Source organism: Diplotaxodon limnothrissa, linkage group LG22, assembly GCF_057381915.1.
Source record: "Diplotaxodon limnothrissa isolate DT_005_m linkage group LG22, D_limnothrissa_male_GT1.1, whole genome shotgun sequence".
NCBI classification, from domain to species: Eukaryota; Metazoa; Chordata; class Actinopteri; order Cichliformes; family Cichlidae; genus Diplotaxodon; species Diplotaxodon limnothrissa.
In genome coordinates, this window is record NC_140616.1 from 3,038,426 (window position 1) to 3,055,600 (window position 17,175).

Sequence of the window (17,175 nt, forward strand, 5' to 3'; positions counted from 1 at the left end):
ATAATGTCATGGAAATATAATCAACAAAGTCTGCAGACACGATGAGCCAACACCTTTTTAATTCCCAAGCAGTTGAGGGAGAGACGACATTCAGTGGGGCACTGATACGTGTCTCTAAAGATGAATAGCAGCCCTCTTTAAATACAGTCAAACAGAAGGCATTTCCACAGCTGTTGTCACACCCTTGACCCCTCCAAGAGAGGGAGAGAGTTTACAACCTTGTCTCCTCTTCCAGTGTCACATAGAGACTGCTCCTTGCCTCTTCCCCACATCCTCAAAGACCTGATTAACAAAAGACTTCACCACCTGTTGAATTCTCCCCCTCTGGGTGTCACCAACTTTCTCACGATGCCTGACTTTGTGCAACAGAGTTAAAGCTGAATGCTTCCCCACATGTGAACCTTGAAGTGACCCAAAAGTGATATTACTAAAACATGTGACAAATTCATAAAATAAAAGAAATTTCCAGCACATTCCCGCTCTTTGGATTACTCTGCTAATCACATCAATTCAGATTACAATTACTTTGTTGAAATAAATGGATTACACGTCTTCTCCTGTTTCATATGTTAGGCTGTGCACTCTCTATGGTAATTCCACGCTGATTGAAACTCAAAGAAAACATTAAGAGGCTCTAATGTCTGTGTCTCAATCTTGCGGCCCATGTCATCTCTACTTCCTGCCAGCATTATGACGTGAAGAAATATTTAAAAATATTTAAAAATTATTATTCAAAAAATGATTTAATATGAAGGCAACAGGCAGAGTGTTACAGGCATCGCCCTAAAGAATGTAGCCTGATGGGCAGTGTAGTCCGTGCTGCAGGGAGAATGGACTGCTGTACCTGTTATGTGTCTGTGAGCGCGAAGAGGGAGAAAAAGTACGAGCTGTCATCGAGCAGAAACGGGAGCTGGAAGCATGTAAATATAATAATAACCACAGCATCCAAACAGAGAGCCTGACGAGCCCAGCTGTAAGTAAGCTGTTAAGACTCGACTGGACACTGTGTTCGTGTTTTCCTCCGAAACAATAAGTTCTGCTGGAGCAGCCTTTCAACGCCTCTCTCTGTCTCTTACAAACTTGACCCAGACAACAAAGTAAAGCTAGTTTTCAGCTACGAGCCGACACGAACCCGACGGATTAGCCAGAGGTCCCTTTACTACGGTTTGGAGCCGCGGACCTGTTTTATATATGCGTTTGCAGATCACTGCAAAAAGTGCAGCCTTACCTAATGTCCACCTACTGTTACTCATTTATATTAAGATGTAAAAATCGAGTTGTTATTGGTATGGCAAGTAGCCTTCAGTAACAGTAATAAATCACATTCATGTAGTTGTAAAAAGCATGATCATATATTAAGTAATCCAAAGTATTCAGAATACGTTACAAAATACATTTTGGGGCATGTAATCTGTAATCTGTAGTGGAATACATTTTAAAAGTAACCTTCCCAACACTGCAGACACTACATCACAAAACAGAAAGTGACCTGTTCAGGGCATGAAACCGAAGTCTTTCCAGCCTCACAGGTTGTCCTGTTATAAAAATATCAAATTAAAACAGAGATGAATGATTCTGCGCTGTGGTCATGTTTAACTTTTGCATCCTGTGGTCAGCATCATGCATCAATGTGAATCACTGCAAGTTTTTTTGTACTGAGTTTTACAAAACTCTAAAATAGGTTTTGCAAATTGTACCTTTCCTCTGATTTTTTTTAATGTCTTTCATTTTTGACGCCGTGTTCAAATGTGCAGGTTCTTTTTTGGGGAAAACTTTTCTATTCTGTCCTGTTGCTTACATGTAAGCGGTTCTTTGATTTGCTGACAGGTAAGTTTCTAAAACTTCTTTCAGGGTGAAGATTCTCTGAAACTCTGTTCATGTGTTTGAGTAGACAAGTACAACATTTCTTTTCTTCTTCTTTTTTAAGTGAACAAGAGGAAATCAGATTTTGTCTTACAAGGATGGATGTCTGTGCCTTTATCTTCAGACATTGTTTGCATGTTTTGTTGGCATTTGGCAACACTTGGGGTTATATCACAAAGTACTGCTCTGGTTTGATCATGAAACATTTTCTTGCCTCTCTCAGTCAATGAACATGTTTTTGTAAAAGATTGCAGAAAATACCCAAATTTAAAAATCCCACACATCCATCAATGTCTGGATGTGTCCTAAAACACAAGAAAGAAAACATTTTCATAAACTGACTGATTAACTGATAAACAGCATCGACTATTTGATCCAACTACTTGTTGTTTTCAGTCAGATGATTTCCATAGAGAGGCACTTTGCATCAGCAGCACCATGCTCCAGTGCTCTGGGAGAGTTTATAGTCCTGAGAGTTGAACACTGGATGACTGACAGCTGTCCTTCATCACAACAGAAGCCACAGAAATCCTCCTCATCAAAAACATGACTTTGATCTGCGTCCTCATCTGGACTCTCCTCTGCTGCTGCTTCACAGGTAAAGTCCAGAGAATCAAACTCCTCTCCTCTATCAACATCTGTCCCTCTGAAATGAAGCCCACAAAACCATGAAGCTGCTTTATGTTTTTGTCTCTGTGTCCTCAGAGTCCAGAGGACAGATCACAGTGACTCAGCCTGGAGCAGTGAGCTCTGCTGTGGGAGCAACTGTGAGCATCAAGTGTAGGACCAGTCAGAATGTTCATGGCAACAACCATTTAGCCTGGTACCAACAGAAAGATGGAGGAGTTCCTAAACTGCTCATTAAGTATGCTAGCACTCGACAATCAGGGATTCCAGCTCGTTTTACAGGCAGTGGATCAAACTCTGACTTCACTCTGACCATCAGTGGAGTCCAGGCTGAAGATGCAGCAGTTTATTACTGTATGTGTTGGCACTATCCTAACAGTCTGTGGGTGAGCACACAGTGAAAAACAGTCGTACAAAAACCTCCCTCAGTCAGACTGAACAGAAACTGAAGTGACTGCTGCAGCTGGAAGATACTGCAGAGACTGATACAGTTCACCGAGGACACACACACACACACACACACACACGCACACACACATACACACACACACACACACACACACACACACACACACACACACACACACACACAGAGTGATAGAGTGAAAATGTTATTGTTGCTAAACAAAAAAGAATTTGGAAATTTGTATCTCATTCAATCAAATTTTGACCTTTGACCTCTGCTTCATAGCAGCTCAAATACATGTGAACCAATTCCTGAATATTGCTCATTATGTAAACATTTCTTAAAGAAAGAGAAAAAAACACAATAAATCACCAAAATCAGTGAGTCACAATTGTCTGCATAACTTATAAAAATACTTCCAATAGAAACTTTAAGTCCAATTTTCTCAGGTTTGTAGATTTTTTTCTTTTTTGCTGTTCAATACTAGTCTGATAACTTTGTCTTTGACATTATGTTACAAATACCTATCTATATTACACCTGGCAAAATAGCACAATTAATATACAATGTGAAAACTACCACAGTACATACCAAAGTTCACTATCAGTCCATTTATTACATGAAGAGTGCAGTAATGCAAATATTTATTGTGATGCTTTCAGCAAGAAGGGAGAAACAAGTTAAACGTGACAGACAGTTTATGTTATGATTACAGTTGATTTGACATATATTAGGATTACAGTTGATTTTACAGTTGATGATTACAGATGATTACAGTTTATAATATTTACACATCACCTTGTTTTCATTTCAGTTTGACAGAAATATTAATATAAAATTAAAAATTTATGCAAACCTGGTTTAGTAAGTTTCCACTGGGAATATTCATATTACTATATGAATACAACATCTTTGAGATGTTAACATTCAACCTTATGCATATTTGATTTTTACAATCAGTGTAAACGTAATTTCAAATTCCAGTCTATTTCCTGCACCAGTTATGTTGGTTACAGTGCTCCAGTACAAACAGTAACAAAAGCAGACAACACAAAAAGTAAGAAATAGCACAATATATATAATCTATACATATATATAAGTCACCTACTATATATATAAGTAAGTCATGATCACTGTTTACTCACTATTGTTTTGAACCAATAGTTCCATTATTTAACTGTAACACTGCAGCATATATTAAGAGGTACTTATTAAAGCACAAAGTAACTAAACATTATGCCGGTAACACAAGTTTGATTGCTTGCAAGCTTCTGCACAGACAGCATGCTAATGCTAAACTAATCAAGAATCCAGGGTGATGTTAAGCTAAGTGAATGGATAGGATAGGGATTTATATTGGCGTGAGGGACTGTAGCCTATAAGTTCTTATTGTTAAATGATAGTTATGAGATGGTGTGTTTCAGGTGATTTTACAGAAAAACACCAAAATAATGTACTGCATTACTTTAAAAAGTACTCTGCATAATAGAATACTTTAAGATACCTCAACACTGATCATTTGACTCATTCTTATATTGTGCTTTTCTACTCCACCTGAGAACTCAAATTGCTTTATATAACAAGCTACAACATGCTGAAACATTCATTAAACAGCATGCAATGACTTTGCATGAATAACGGCGGTGTTGCTCAATATTCTCAGTAATAAAATCATAATCTCTAAGTTCTTATCAATTCCCCTTCGCACTTACTCTTTAACATAAACTTCGCTTAACTTCATGTATTCAAAGTGACTTAATTCTACTGACTCATGTTGACTTTCTACAGATAGCACACTGGTTTCCAATAAGAATCCTGGAAATCATTATTTAGAGTTTAATATTGACATCACCACAAAGTAAGACAAACACTCAATTCTTATTTAATGTAGATTTTTTTTATTCTTTAAAACTTTAAACAAACTTTAAACTTTAAACAAAGCAATGAAAAATGAGAGAAGAAATTGAAAAAAAAAGCTACAGAATGCAGTGTGAAAGTAAGACCAGCATAAAAGTCACATATAGTTCAGGACTGGGAACACTGGTCTCTCCTGAGTGGCTCTGAGACCAGAGCCTGGCAGCCCTGGGTGGCCTCACAGGTCACAGAGCCCACCTTCATCCAGTGGTCTGCAGGGAGCCTCAGGGTGCTGCTCCAGCTGTAGAGGCCGTCGTTCTCCTGCACCACGGGGCTCCTGCTCTCCTCCCAGCTGATGCTGCCACTGCCATCCACCTTCCAGGACAGACTCCAGTCTGAGGGGAAGCCCTTGTTGGCCAGACACATGAGCGTGGCCTCCCCCTGTTTCAGCTCCTCACTGGAGGGACCCAGCACCTTCAGGGAGGGGCGGGCATCACCTAGGAAACACCAATCAGCTTAGAGGACAGGAACCACAATTTGATTTTCTCCGTTAAGAAGTTTCTGTCAGGTGTTTTTTCTGCTCCACCAGTCATTCACTCACACATTGTTTCACTTCCCTTTCAGAAACCTCTCATGCATATCAGCACAGAGAGAATCATCACACAGTTTGAGCTGAAATATGTTCAAACTACACTGGAAATAAAAGAAGCAGATGTGGAAACATTTACAAAAACTATTTTAGCTTCAACATCATCAGTTATCTATAACACATCACTTGTTGGAGATAAGAAACTTAATAGCACTACTTAAATGATGTGGATTATTTTTTTTACTGCTTACATGATTTTAATGACATTTGAAATGATATCTGCTACAACAGAAACACCAGACGTGCTGCACACTGTCAAATGCCCATCTTTAACTTCTGGAAATAAAATAAGCAGATATGGCAACAATTATACAAGATGTTCAGCTTCAAAAACCTCCGTTCTGTATAATACACAAGTTTTCTACTTACCTCATGTGAGTTTCAGTCATTTATTGTAGTGCTTTTATGATTTCTAAGCAAATTCTACATTTTTACTGACTAAGTAAAAGACCAGAAATCTTTATCTTCACTCTGTTTAACTTGAGGACAGTTACATTTAATTCATCTTAGAAACAGTGACTGTGATTTCAAACTAGAAAATAATCACAGGCTGATGACAGTTTATATTATTTACACAATGCATCGTCTTTATGTCAGAAATGTCAACATAAAATCTAATTAAAGCTGATGGAGTCAGCCTCCAGTGTACAATGGTTATAATATTACCTCTACATGAATACTTCATTGTTATAAAGCTAACATTTAAACCTCGATGTAGTTTCTTTAAAAACATTATAATCTTACTTCCAACATCCAGTCTGGTTCCTCCACCAAAAGTCCACCACAGTGATACAAACTCACTGAGCCGCTGCACAAAAACCTCTGACTGTAGAGACACGGCTCTCTGACTCTAACAGACTAAATTAAAACCAAAAGCTCTCAAGAGTTAACCAGACATATATATATCTCAATAATCCTCAAGTCCACTCTGATGTTTTATATTATTTGTTAATATTGATTTTAACATTTATTCTGAAGCTAACTTTGTGTCTTCATGAAAATTGATCTAAAAACTATTTTAATGATTTTTGTTTTCTGGCACACTGAACAGAAAAGTCAAGATAACCACAAGAAAGAAATCTGATAAAATAAAAGAGGTTTAAGTTCGACTTACTTCCAACATCCAGTCTGGTTCCTCCACCAAAAGTCCACCACAGTGATACAAACTCATTGAGGCGCCGTACAAAAACCTCTGACTGTAGAGAGACACGGCTCTCTGACTCTGAAACAAACAAACTCAACAATATGAATTGTTTTTATCATAGCTTTATAACATATTAATAGTATAATTTTAAAATAAAATAAACACAATAAAATAAAGTTCCAAAATTATAATTTGAGAATTTACATTTTATAGTTGTTAAGATACATCACTACAAAAGCTCCCTGTCACAGCTGCAGGTTTTATTGGAAGGACCCAAACGCAGACTCAGATTCAGGGAGTGAGTTTTATTTAACGTAAGCGAAGCACATAACAGGAACGGGTATGGCGTGAACAAATGTCACTGGAAAATGCCTTTCATTGTTAATAAACTTGCTCACAGCTACGCTGTCGTCCGTGCTTGCGTTTGGGTCCAAATCCTCCTCCAGACGATCTGCCTCCCAGATTGTGACATCAGAATCAGAATCAGAATCAGAATCAGAATCAGAATGGGTTTATTGCCAGATGTTGAGGTTTACAACATTAGGAAATTGCTGCGGTGCTTCAGTGCAGACAATAAGAATTAAAGTGCTATGTAGAAAGAAAGATATGTGCATGAGATATACATGAGATACATGAGAATAAGAATTATGAGTGCTACGTAGAAAGATATATACATGAGTGCAGGTGGTGATCAGTGCCAAACATATATACATGAGAATAAGAATTATGAGTGCTACGTAGAAAGATATATACATGAGTGCAGGTGGTGATCAGTGCCAGACATGAAATGATGCAGTGACACAGCGTAGGGTCATGTGTTAGTGGCGGGGACAGTCATGTGGTTATTGTTCATGTGTCCAACAGCAGAGGGGAAGAAACTGTTCTTGTGGCGAGAGGTTCTGGTGCGAATGGACCGGAGCCTCCTGCCTGAGGGGAGCAGGTCAAACAGACTGTGTCCAGGGTGAGAAGGGTCATGCTACCTCTATCAGCAGTAACATTATCAGTAAATACCAGTGGCCCAGCTACACTTACAGCCAAAACCATCAGTGCCATAACTTTGTCTCCACCATCTTTGACAGATGTTGTGATTTGCATCAGATCAGTTTTTCTCCTTTTAATTTTCTCTTCCAGTCATGCTGAAAAAAGTTCATCTTTTAACTGTTTTTGACCTTTTAAATGTTTTACTGGCAAAGTCTAATCCAGTCTTCCAGTTCTTGAGTGTAACTTGACAGTAATAAAGTTTTTTTTCTCTATGTTTGATTTAGTTTGTCAGCTGATTGATGATTTCCTGGACCTCATGCTGATACATGCAAGCTCACCTCTTGAACTCAAAATACTTTGTTTCCTCATTATTCCAAGATGAATTACAAAGATAATCTTGTTTCCCCATGAAATGGTTTGTAGTAGACAGTCATTCAATTACTTTGCACCATTTCCCAGCATCCAGTGTTTATTTCAGAATCCAGCTATCCTCTGTTTCCATTTGAAATTGTAGTTAACACCTTCAATCAGTACCTCTTCTGTGTTGTTTTAAGTGCAGTACTGTACAAATGGCTGGTGAAATTCTCCAAGAGCTTTGCTGTTTTCAACATAATGTGTAATAACAACCTCATTATAATATATATTGTCATACCAACAGTTACCTGGGTTGCCACTCTGACCAAAGAACACGTGTTGTAAATTTAAGCATTTGCTTCAAACGTCATTAATTCATCATCTCATAGCATATGGCTACTTTTCCCTCTGTGGATCAATCTTCTGACAGACGTTTTCCTAGAAATAACTCCATTACATAAGCAGTCTGATTTGTTGTACTTCTTTAAGTAATAAAGCTTTTTATGAATCTCAATAAAAATATAAATATTTTTATTAATTCAATGCTTTCATTCAATGAAGGCAGATGTTTTTGTGTTATTTATTTTAAAGAACTCAACTATTCTTCATCCCAGATAATCTATAAATTCTTCCTCTTTTACCAACTCTGCGTCATTATAAATTAAACAACATAATATATGTTTTCAATCAAAATAGCTTTCATTGGTCTGTGACCAAGTGTTCTGTGTTTAATTTATATTTCTTGATTATTGTTATTCATGGTTTTAGTTCTCTTGATGATAATTTGTTTTTCTTTTCAGAAGAGTGACCTTGTGTAAAGATGGACACTACGGATAATATTCATTACAGTTGATCATTTACTATTGACATTAATAAATGAATAAGCCGTTCTGTTAAACACTGAATGACTGATCATTCAGTTATGAGTCACCGATATAATTTCCTAAATTAGCTGTTGGGCCAACAAATTTATATATATAAAAAAAAAGCATCAAATGAAAGTTATAAAAAATATTGATGATGTCACACTTTCTATTTCAATCTGTGATCTTATCTGACAGGATTCTGGAGAGGCTGGAGCTTTACCCAGCTGTCCCAGGGTAAGGGGCAGGTTACACATTAACTGTAACTGTAAACCATAAACTGCAAATTAAATTTTGAGTAATTTTTAATATCAATTAATAGGAAACTAAGCAAAAACAGAAAAGACATCATTAATTCAGACAGAAAAAGCACGAAGGATTTCATTGTGTCAGTCAGATGATTTCCATAGAGAGGCACTTTGCATCAGCAGCACCATGCTCCAGTGCTCTGGGAGAGTTTATAGTCCTGAGAGTTGAACACTGGATGACTGACAGCTGTCCTTCATCACAACAGAAGCCACAGAAATCCTCCTCATCAAAAACATGACTTTGATCTGCGTCCTCATCTGGACTCTCCTCTGCTGCTGCTTCACAGGTAAAGTCCAGAGAATCAAACTCCTCTCCTCTATCAACATCTGTCCCTCTGAAATGAAGCCCACAAAACCATGAAGCTGCTTTATGTTTTTGTCTCTGTGTCCTCAGAGTCCAGAGGACAGATCACAGTGACTCAGCCTGGAGCAGTGAGCTCTGCTGTGGGAGGATCTGTGAGCATCAAGTGTACGACCAGTCAGAATGTTTATGACTCTAAGCGTTTAGCCTGGTACCAACAGGTAGATGGAAACCCCCCCAAACGTCTCATTTACCTTGCTACCACTCGATATTCAGGGATTCCAGATCGTTTTACAGGCAGTGGATCAAACTCTGACTTCACTCTGACCATCAGTGGAGTCCAGGCTGAAGATGCAGCAGTTTATTACTGTCAGAGTTTTCACTATCCTAACAGTCAAGCTGTGTTCACACAGTGAAAAACAGTCGTACAAAAACCTCCCTCAGTCAGACTGAACAGAAACTGAAGTGACTGCTGCAGCTGGAAGATACTGCAGAGACTGATACAGTTCACTGAGGACACACACACACACACACACACACAACACACACACACACACACACACACACTCATAGAGTGAAACTGTAATTGATGGTACTCCAGTCAAATGAGCTGATATAAAAAAAAAAACACAAAGGAAATTTCACAATGCATCATAATGAAAAATAACATTTTGTTTGACTGAAAAGAAAACATGACATTACTCAAAAAAATTTCATTTTAATTAAGTCTTCAAAGTCAGCGAGTCACTGTAATACATCTCTTTGACAGTAACAAATTCAGCTTCCAATGAAAACATGAAGTTAGAATTAGTAAAATAATTAAATTTCCCCTTCTGTCTTTTTTCACTGTTAAATTCTAGCTTCAATGATTACTTTGTCTTAAACTGGACTATTGGATCATCCTATAATTTGAAACTGAATTGTCCTTGTGTTTAAATAGTCTTGACAAGCACTGGACATCTTCAAAACCTAGTGCTGATTACGGCCGACCTGGACTAGAGACTAAAACATAACTGAACATCCCATCACATCCACAGTGAACATGATAATATAGCCACATTACAACTACTTGACTATGTTACACCTGACAAACTATCACTGTTAATATTCAGGGAGAAAACTACCACAGTACAAAGCAAAACTTGAGAAATCCTTCACCTTCACCAGTACACCCGTGTGGTTAAATCATAAACTTAATTCAACAATGGAGTTTTCCATCTGAACTAAGTTTCCTCTCAGGATGTTAGGCTGACCGTAAACATGTTCTCTTGTCTTTTACTTTTGAATCTGTGTTATGTTGAATGTTCTTGATTAAGGTAAGTCACACTTTCCTGATGTTACCAACTTCCGTCACAAGGTGGCAGTATGGCAACGAACAGCAGTTACTACTTCCAGATTTCACCAAGTCCATCTTTGTCTATGGTTTTATCTCATGTTTGTTTAACTTTGGGATCATGTTTGGTCTGTACTGAGCTGGAGATGCATGCTTTAAGTTCTTGCTGTTGATGTTAGTGATCGGTGCCTACCGCTCAGGCTAGAGACCATCACGTCCTTACATGTGAAACAAGACGCAGAATCTGCAGTCTCCAGTGTATGGAAGCCCGTTTCCGCCACTAAATAAAAACAAAAAAGCTAGTATCCATAACTCGAAATTTCGAGAAAAGTAACTCGAAATTTCGAGAAATATAACTCAAAATTTCAAGTTACTTTTCTCAAAATTTCGAGTTACTTTTCTCAAAATTTCGAGTTACTTTTCTCAAAATTTCGAGTTAGCTCTGCCAATCAAAAATATACGTGAATGAGGTCCCTTTCTTGTTACCCGGAAGGATATGGCGCAGGACCGCGCACTCAAAAACGGATCGCAACAAATTGGCGCTTTCACGAGTACGTTTGCTGATAGTAACACCATGTGATTCAGCTAATAACACAGGGATTTCATCATTTGTGAAGCCAGGCTGAAAACACTCAGCAATCTGTGCATTCACGACTGGATGTAATACCTAGCTTAGCTGTAGCATTTGTAGCTGAGGGCTTCAGCTTCCGGGTAACGAGGAAATGACATCATTCACGTAGATTACTGATTGGCAGCGCTAACTCGAAATTTAGAGTTACTTTTCTCAAAATTTTGAGTTAATAAATCGAAATTTCGAGTTAATATGTCGAAATTTCGAGAAAGTAACTCAGAATTTTGAGAAAATAACTTGAAATTTTGAGTTATGGATCCTTTTTTTTTTTTTTAGTGGCGGAAACGGGCTTCCATACTAGTGTGTCCAACGTCAGTGTTGGGTTTATCTAGGCACAAACCCCGCTGGAACACGAGACCAACTAACTGCACGACAAAACAAGTCAAGACAGAGCTCTTTGTCTTTGTGGCTCGTGAGAGAAGTCAGTCAAAGCTGAGGAAAAGATTCCTTCACCTGAACTCAACCAACTTCGCCTGATTCCTTCGCTACAGCCCTTTTTATTGTCAGCAAGCAATCATTCATGAATATGCAATTACAAATACACGTGACATTCTTAAGCAACATCTCTGAACAACATCAGTGTCTGTGTGTGGGTGAATGTGTGTGTGTGTGTGTGTTTCCAGCCAAACTATACACAGTCATACGACCTTTGAATGAACTTAAACTGTATGCAGAAAAGCGGAAGTAAACGTCTTACTAAAATATAAAAACATGAACCTGCAATAGGTCATGTCTCAAATACATATTTAAAGGTGTGACCTCTCGAACCTTTAAGAAAATGGAACCGTCTGGTTTCAAAAGCTATAATAGAATTATAACATCGAGACTGCTTCCTCTCATCTGATGGTACACAAGCGCACACAGAATCTTATCAGACCTAACAAGGATCTGATTTTTATCAGCATACAAATGTATATATATATATTTCTAAGCATAAATGACAATATAAAAACATCAATTCCAACAGTCAGCATGTGAAACTGCTGTGAAATCCAGAAATCAAATTATCAAAACAATGATAATCAATTCAGATTTTTTCTTCTCCTTTGAAACAGCATTAATAATAATAATAATGGATTGCATTTATATAGCGCTTTTCGAGACCCTCAAAGCGCTTCACACTCTCACATTCACACACTGGTGGAGGCAGCTACAGTTGTAGCCACAGCTACCCTGGGGCAGACTGACAGAAGCGAGGCTGCCATATCGCACCATCGGCCCCTCTGGCCAACACCAGTAAGCAGCAGGTGAAGTGTCTCACCCAAGGACACAACAACCGAGACTGTCCAAGCCAGGCTCGAACCGGCAACCTTCCGAGTGCAAGATGAACTGCCAACTCTTGAGCCACGATCACCGCACATTAGACTAAATACATAAAGAAATCACTACAGTAGAAGCTGTTGTGGAACCTTCAATCAAGTCATGTTTTAAACAGTTGAAATTTTTTTGTTGAAGTATGGAGGTTTGTTCAGTTTTGCTTAAATGGGTCAAATGCTTTGTAAATAACATTTGTTTGGTGACTCATTTTCAGCCAAAGTGCCTTTTTTGTTTCTAGGGAGTAGAAGGGAGTTTCAAAATGTCACTTCTAAATATAATAGTTTTTTTTAAAAATGCATAAATAATTTCTATTTGCAAACAATAATGAAAACATTTCAGAAAAAAATAGTTTTATTACTTCACAAAGCTTTCAGTAGTTTGGCCTCTAAGTACATCTCTGACATACTCACTGTTTACAACCCCGTCAGCCTCTCAGGTCAACAGATGCAGATCTTTTAAATGTTCCCAGAATTAGAACTAGGTGTGCTGACGGTGCTTTCAGTTACTGTGGTCGTCTGATTTTCATCCTTGCTGACCTAAATTCAGTTATATCTGTGCACATTTAAATTCATGATTTTTCAGCTTCTATTTTCAAGTGCAAAGTTCTGTAAAAATATTTTTGAAAACAGATCACTGACGAACTGCACCATGTGTGACCTCTGTATTGTGTCTTCTCAGGCCTTTAAATGAATGAACGGGGTCAGGTCGATTTTGCAGCAACAGCCCTTTTTATTCAGCATCTGCATTCACAACAACAGGCAACAAGTAGAATGGTTTTAACTCTTGCGGACAATCAGCGTGAGCCCTCTACAGAAATCCTCCATTACTCTGAGGATTGCATTTACACTGGCAGTGTGATCATATAGTGGTTAAATCTATGCAAATAAAATAGAAGAATCTTAACAGAAATAATCTGCAACTTAAATTTCCTGAACAAAAGGAATACAGAAAAATACTAAAACATATTTAAGCTACATTAAGGTGCTTCCTTAGAGCTGTACATAAAATAATGTATATCATACTCTAAACAGTAGTGCACAGTCACATACCTGCATTCATTACAAAGGGAAACAAGTAGAATGGTTTTAATTCTTGTGGACAATCAGCGTGGGCCCTGTGTGAAAATGCGGCATCAGAGTTAGCTAGCTATACTCCAGTCTCTTTACTGATAAACAAGTCTCACATAAACAAACGTTTAACCCAACATAAGGATTTAAGAAATAACCAATAAATAAATAATGTTTAACCAAAAATAACTGGGTCAACTTGTATTACTGTTACAGCTAGCAACATGATTTTTCTGTCCACCACATTTGCACATTCGTTACCTCTTTGGGAATCCTCCATTACTCTGAGGTTTACCCAGAATTCCTTGCACTTGGTGGTTACTGCAGGTTGACATTTGCAACAGTAGGTGGTGCCAATGTCCCATTTAGCGGGATTTAACTTGAACCTTATGTCTATGTCACACATGCACTGGACTGAGTCAACAAATTTCCATAGAGAGGCACTTTGCATCAGCAGCACCATGCTCCAGTGCTCTGGGAGAGTTTATAGTCCTGAGAGTTGAACACTGGATGACTGACAGCTGTCCTTCATCACAACAGAAGCCACAGAAATCCTCCTCATCAAAAACATGACTTTGATCTGCGTCCTCATCTGGACTCTCCTCTGCTGCTGCTTCACAGGTAAAGTCCAGAGAATCAAACTCCTCTCCTCTATCAACATCTGTCCCTCTGAAATGAAGCCCACAAAACCATGAAGCTGCTTTATGATTTTGTCTCTGTGTCCTCAGAGTCCAGAGGACAGATCACAGTGACTCAGCCTGGAGCAGTGAGCTCTGCTGTGGGAGAATCTGTGAGCATCAAGTGTAGGACCAGTCAGGATGTTTATGTTTATAGCAACTATCACTATTTAGCCTGGTACCAACAGAAAGATGGAGGAGTTCCCAAACTGCTCATTAAGCGTGCTCATGAGAGAATATCAGGGATTCCAGCTCGTTTTACAGGCAGTGGATCAAACTCTGACTTCACTCTGACCATCAGTGGAGTCCAGGCTGAAGATGCAGCAGTTTATTACTGTCAGAGTTTTCATGTTATCAACAGTCAGCATGTGTTCACACAGTGAAAAACAGTCGTACAAAAACCTCCCTCAGTCAGACTGAACAGAAACTGAAGTGACTGCTGCAGCTGGAAGATACTGCAGAGACTGATACAGTTCACTGAGGACACACACACACAAAATAAAGCCCTTCAACACAAATATGTGTCCCACTGCTATCTCATGCATGTTGTTTTCAACTTGCAAATATATAATTAACTAAAGAACAAACGTGGGCCAGTAACAGATACCAAGATGAATCTTAGTCATGACCTTTGATAACCGCAGTGGAACAAAGCCATAACATCTAATCAAGTGTCAGGGCTGTCGCCAGAGCGTGGAGTGAACCCAAGACAGACTCTGAGCTGTGGTGTGGACAATGACTTTATTTACAATGATGTAGAAACACAACAGTAGTGAATAAAATGTGATTTGGAGCAAAAGAAGTGTAACATAAACTATTACCCACACAGTAAAATTGTTATGGCCCTGATCTGGCCCACACAATGTGCTTACACATGGCCCACATACCGCAAAGTATGACGGCCCTTTGGTGGACCAGATCAGGTTTGCCAGAAGTGGCCCACACATGGGCCAGCACAAGGCCAGCTGCAGATACAATGGTGGTCCTGTACTGGCCCAGAAGAGTTTCAGCTCTGGCCCCAGATGTCAGCCTAATGTTTACCTTAATCAACCCATGTAATAACAACATGTGGCGGAACATAATAGTGCAACAATAACATGATGAAACTCTGTTCAGACCCTTAGAAGTTTGCATATTGAGACAGGCCCCATGTGAAGCAGCAAATGCTATACAGGGCTTCACAGAGTTTGCATGGCCTTCAGAAATCACTAATACTCTCCAAGTACTTTCACCAAAAAGGCTTTTACTATCCAGATAGCTTCTTTCTCCTTCCATCTGTATCTCTAGCGTAGCTGATTGGTACATGAAGGCACACACAGGTGTCCGAGCAGCGCACACAGATTGGAGGAGGGTCAGTCCTGCCTCCACACCATTTATCCACATATTGATTAAACTTATGTTTACATGCTTTTTATCAGCATTTATTATATTTAATTGCTTTTTATCAATATTTATTCCCATTGTGAAATGAGTATTTTAATCAAAAGAGTATCAATATTTATGCTTTTAATCCTGTTTTTAACACTGGGTTACAATTTCATTAGCAATAAATTTAATAACCCTCTATATTAACAGTTACACACTATATAGAACAACTTTATAGAATTATATTTGTTTGCAGATGTTAGCAGCTATCAGTGAATAGTTATCAGCTATTTTGAAACAAAACTGTAGAGAGACACGGCTCTCTGACTCTGAAACAAACAAACTCAACAACATAATTCTCCACTAGGCCTTTACTGAATCCAAATTCAGTTTCTGCTCGTTTGTGTGTCTCTCTTCATTCAGTTTAGTATTTAATAACAGGAATGCATGCTCTGTTGAGGTGAAAGAAGGTGACTTAAAAATGGAAGAATATCCTATTTCTTTGCCTCTGAAAGTCTTGGGTGGTTTTTAAAGTTTAGTATATTAGCTGATTGACGATTTCCTGAACCTTATGCTAACTTTGAACTGAAAATACTTCATCTTTTTAACTTATCTTTGAATAATGAGGAAACAAGTCTTATATCTCCATGAAATGGGTTGTAGTAGACAGTTGTTCAATTACTTTTGAGTGTCTGGCGAAAAAATCCTTGTGGGTAAAACCTACACACCTTTCAATTCAAATACAATCAGAAAGTTAGACAACCGACTTTGTGATCTTGATTATATTAATGTGATTGATCTATTACTAAACAGCTGTCAGGGGTTGCTGTGTGGAGAGTTTATAGCCCTGTGAAAAGGGTGGACCCAAACAGAGAACTCGTGGTGAGGATTAAGGGTGTTTAATGCAATGGCAGGATGAACGGATAAACAGTACATGGAAGAAGACTGGCTGACTGGACTGAAGTGAAAGGCAAATAAGCAGAGTAGACAGCAGTGACAACATCAATGACAAGACAGTGAGCGAGTGGAAACTGAGGACTTAAATTTCCAAAAAGAAACTGTTGTGTTGGGCGACCACGTGGCCAGCGGCTGAGCCAAAACAGGTCCGGTGGGCGGCTGCGAGGAAGACAGCGGCGGCCACTGAGCAGGTCCGAAGGCGGGCGACGAGGAAGACAGCGGCGGCCACTGAGCAGGTCCGAAGGCGGGCGACGAGGAAGTCCAGTCAGTGGATGGAAGGTGGCTGCTGACACCAAACTTGACATGGACGAGCCGCCGGGTGGTGGAGCAGCTGCAGGTGACGGCGTGGGAGCCTCTAAAGAGGTCAGGTGGAATCCTGGCCGCCCTCACCCTGGGCACTGGGACAGGCACGGGAACTAGCTGGACACCAGTCACCCCCACCCGAGGAACCGGAACAGGTGCAGGAGTGGACTGTGTC

The 17,175-nt window shown here is 39.0% G+C and overlaps 1 protein-coding gene and 2 pseudogenes across 1 annotated transcript; 2 read left to right on the forward strand and 1 right to left on the reverse strand.

The window, feature by feature from the left end:
• The first annotated feature begins 2,409 nt into the window (after positions 1-2,409).
• Positions 2,410-2,891, forward strand: LOC146609159 (Ig kappa chain V region 2717 pseudogene; annotated as a pseudogene).
• A 2,030-nt stretch (positions 2,892-4,921) lies between these two features.
• On the reverse strand, positions 4,922-9,681 carry LOC146609160 (uncharacterized). The gene is made up of 4 exons (XM_085346958.1): positions 9,605-9,681; positions 9,176-9,384; positions 6,514-6,621; positions 4,922-5,247 (listed from the first exon to the last, which is right to left on the reverse strand). Exons 1-4 carry the CDS (start codon positions 9,679-9,681, stop codon positions 4,922-4,924), a joined length of 720 nt encoding a protein of 239 aa, XP_085203084.1.
• Positions 9,682-14,267: 4,586 nt separating this feature from the next.
• On the forward strand, positions 14,268-14,758 carry LOC146609161 (Ig kappa chain V region K-25 pseudogene; annotated as a pseudogene).
• The last annotated feature ends 2,417 nt before the right edge of the window (positions 14,759-17,175 follow it).

Excerpts from the sequence above, each read along its gene's own strand:
- LOC146609160 (XM_085346958.1), bottom strand. The coding sequence starts at position 9,681 with ATGGTCAGAGTGAAGTCAGAGTTTGATCCACTGCCTGTAAAACGATCT. Across the intron at positions 9,385-9,604 it reads GAATATCGAGTGGTAGCAAG|AGGGACAGATGTTGATAGAG; the intron begins GTAAATGAGACG and ends GCTTCATTTCAG. Across the intron at positions 6,622-9,175 it reads TCCCAGAGCACTGGAGCATG|AGTCAGAGAGCCGTGTCTCT; the intron begins GTGCTGCTGATG and ends TGTTTGTTTCAG.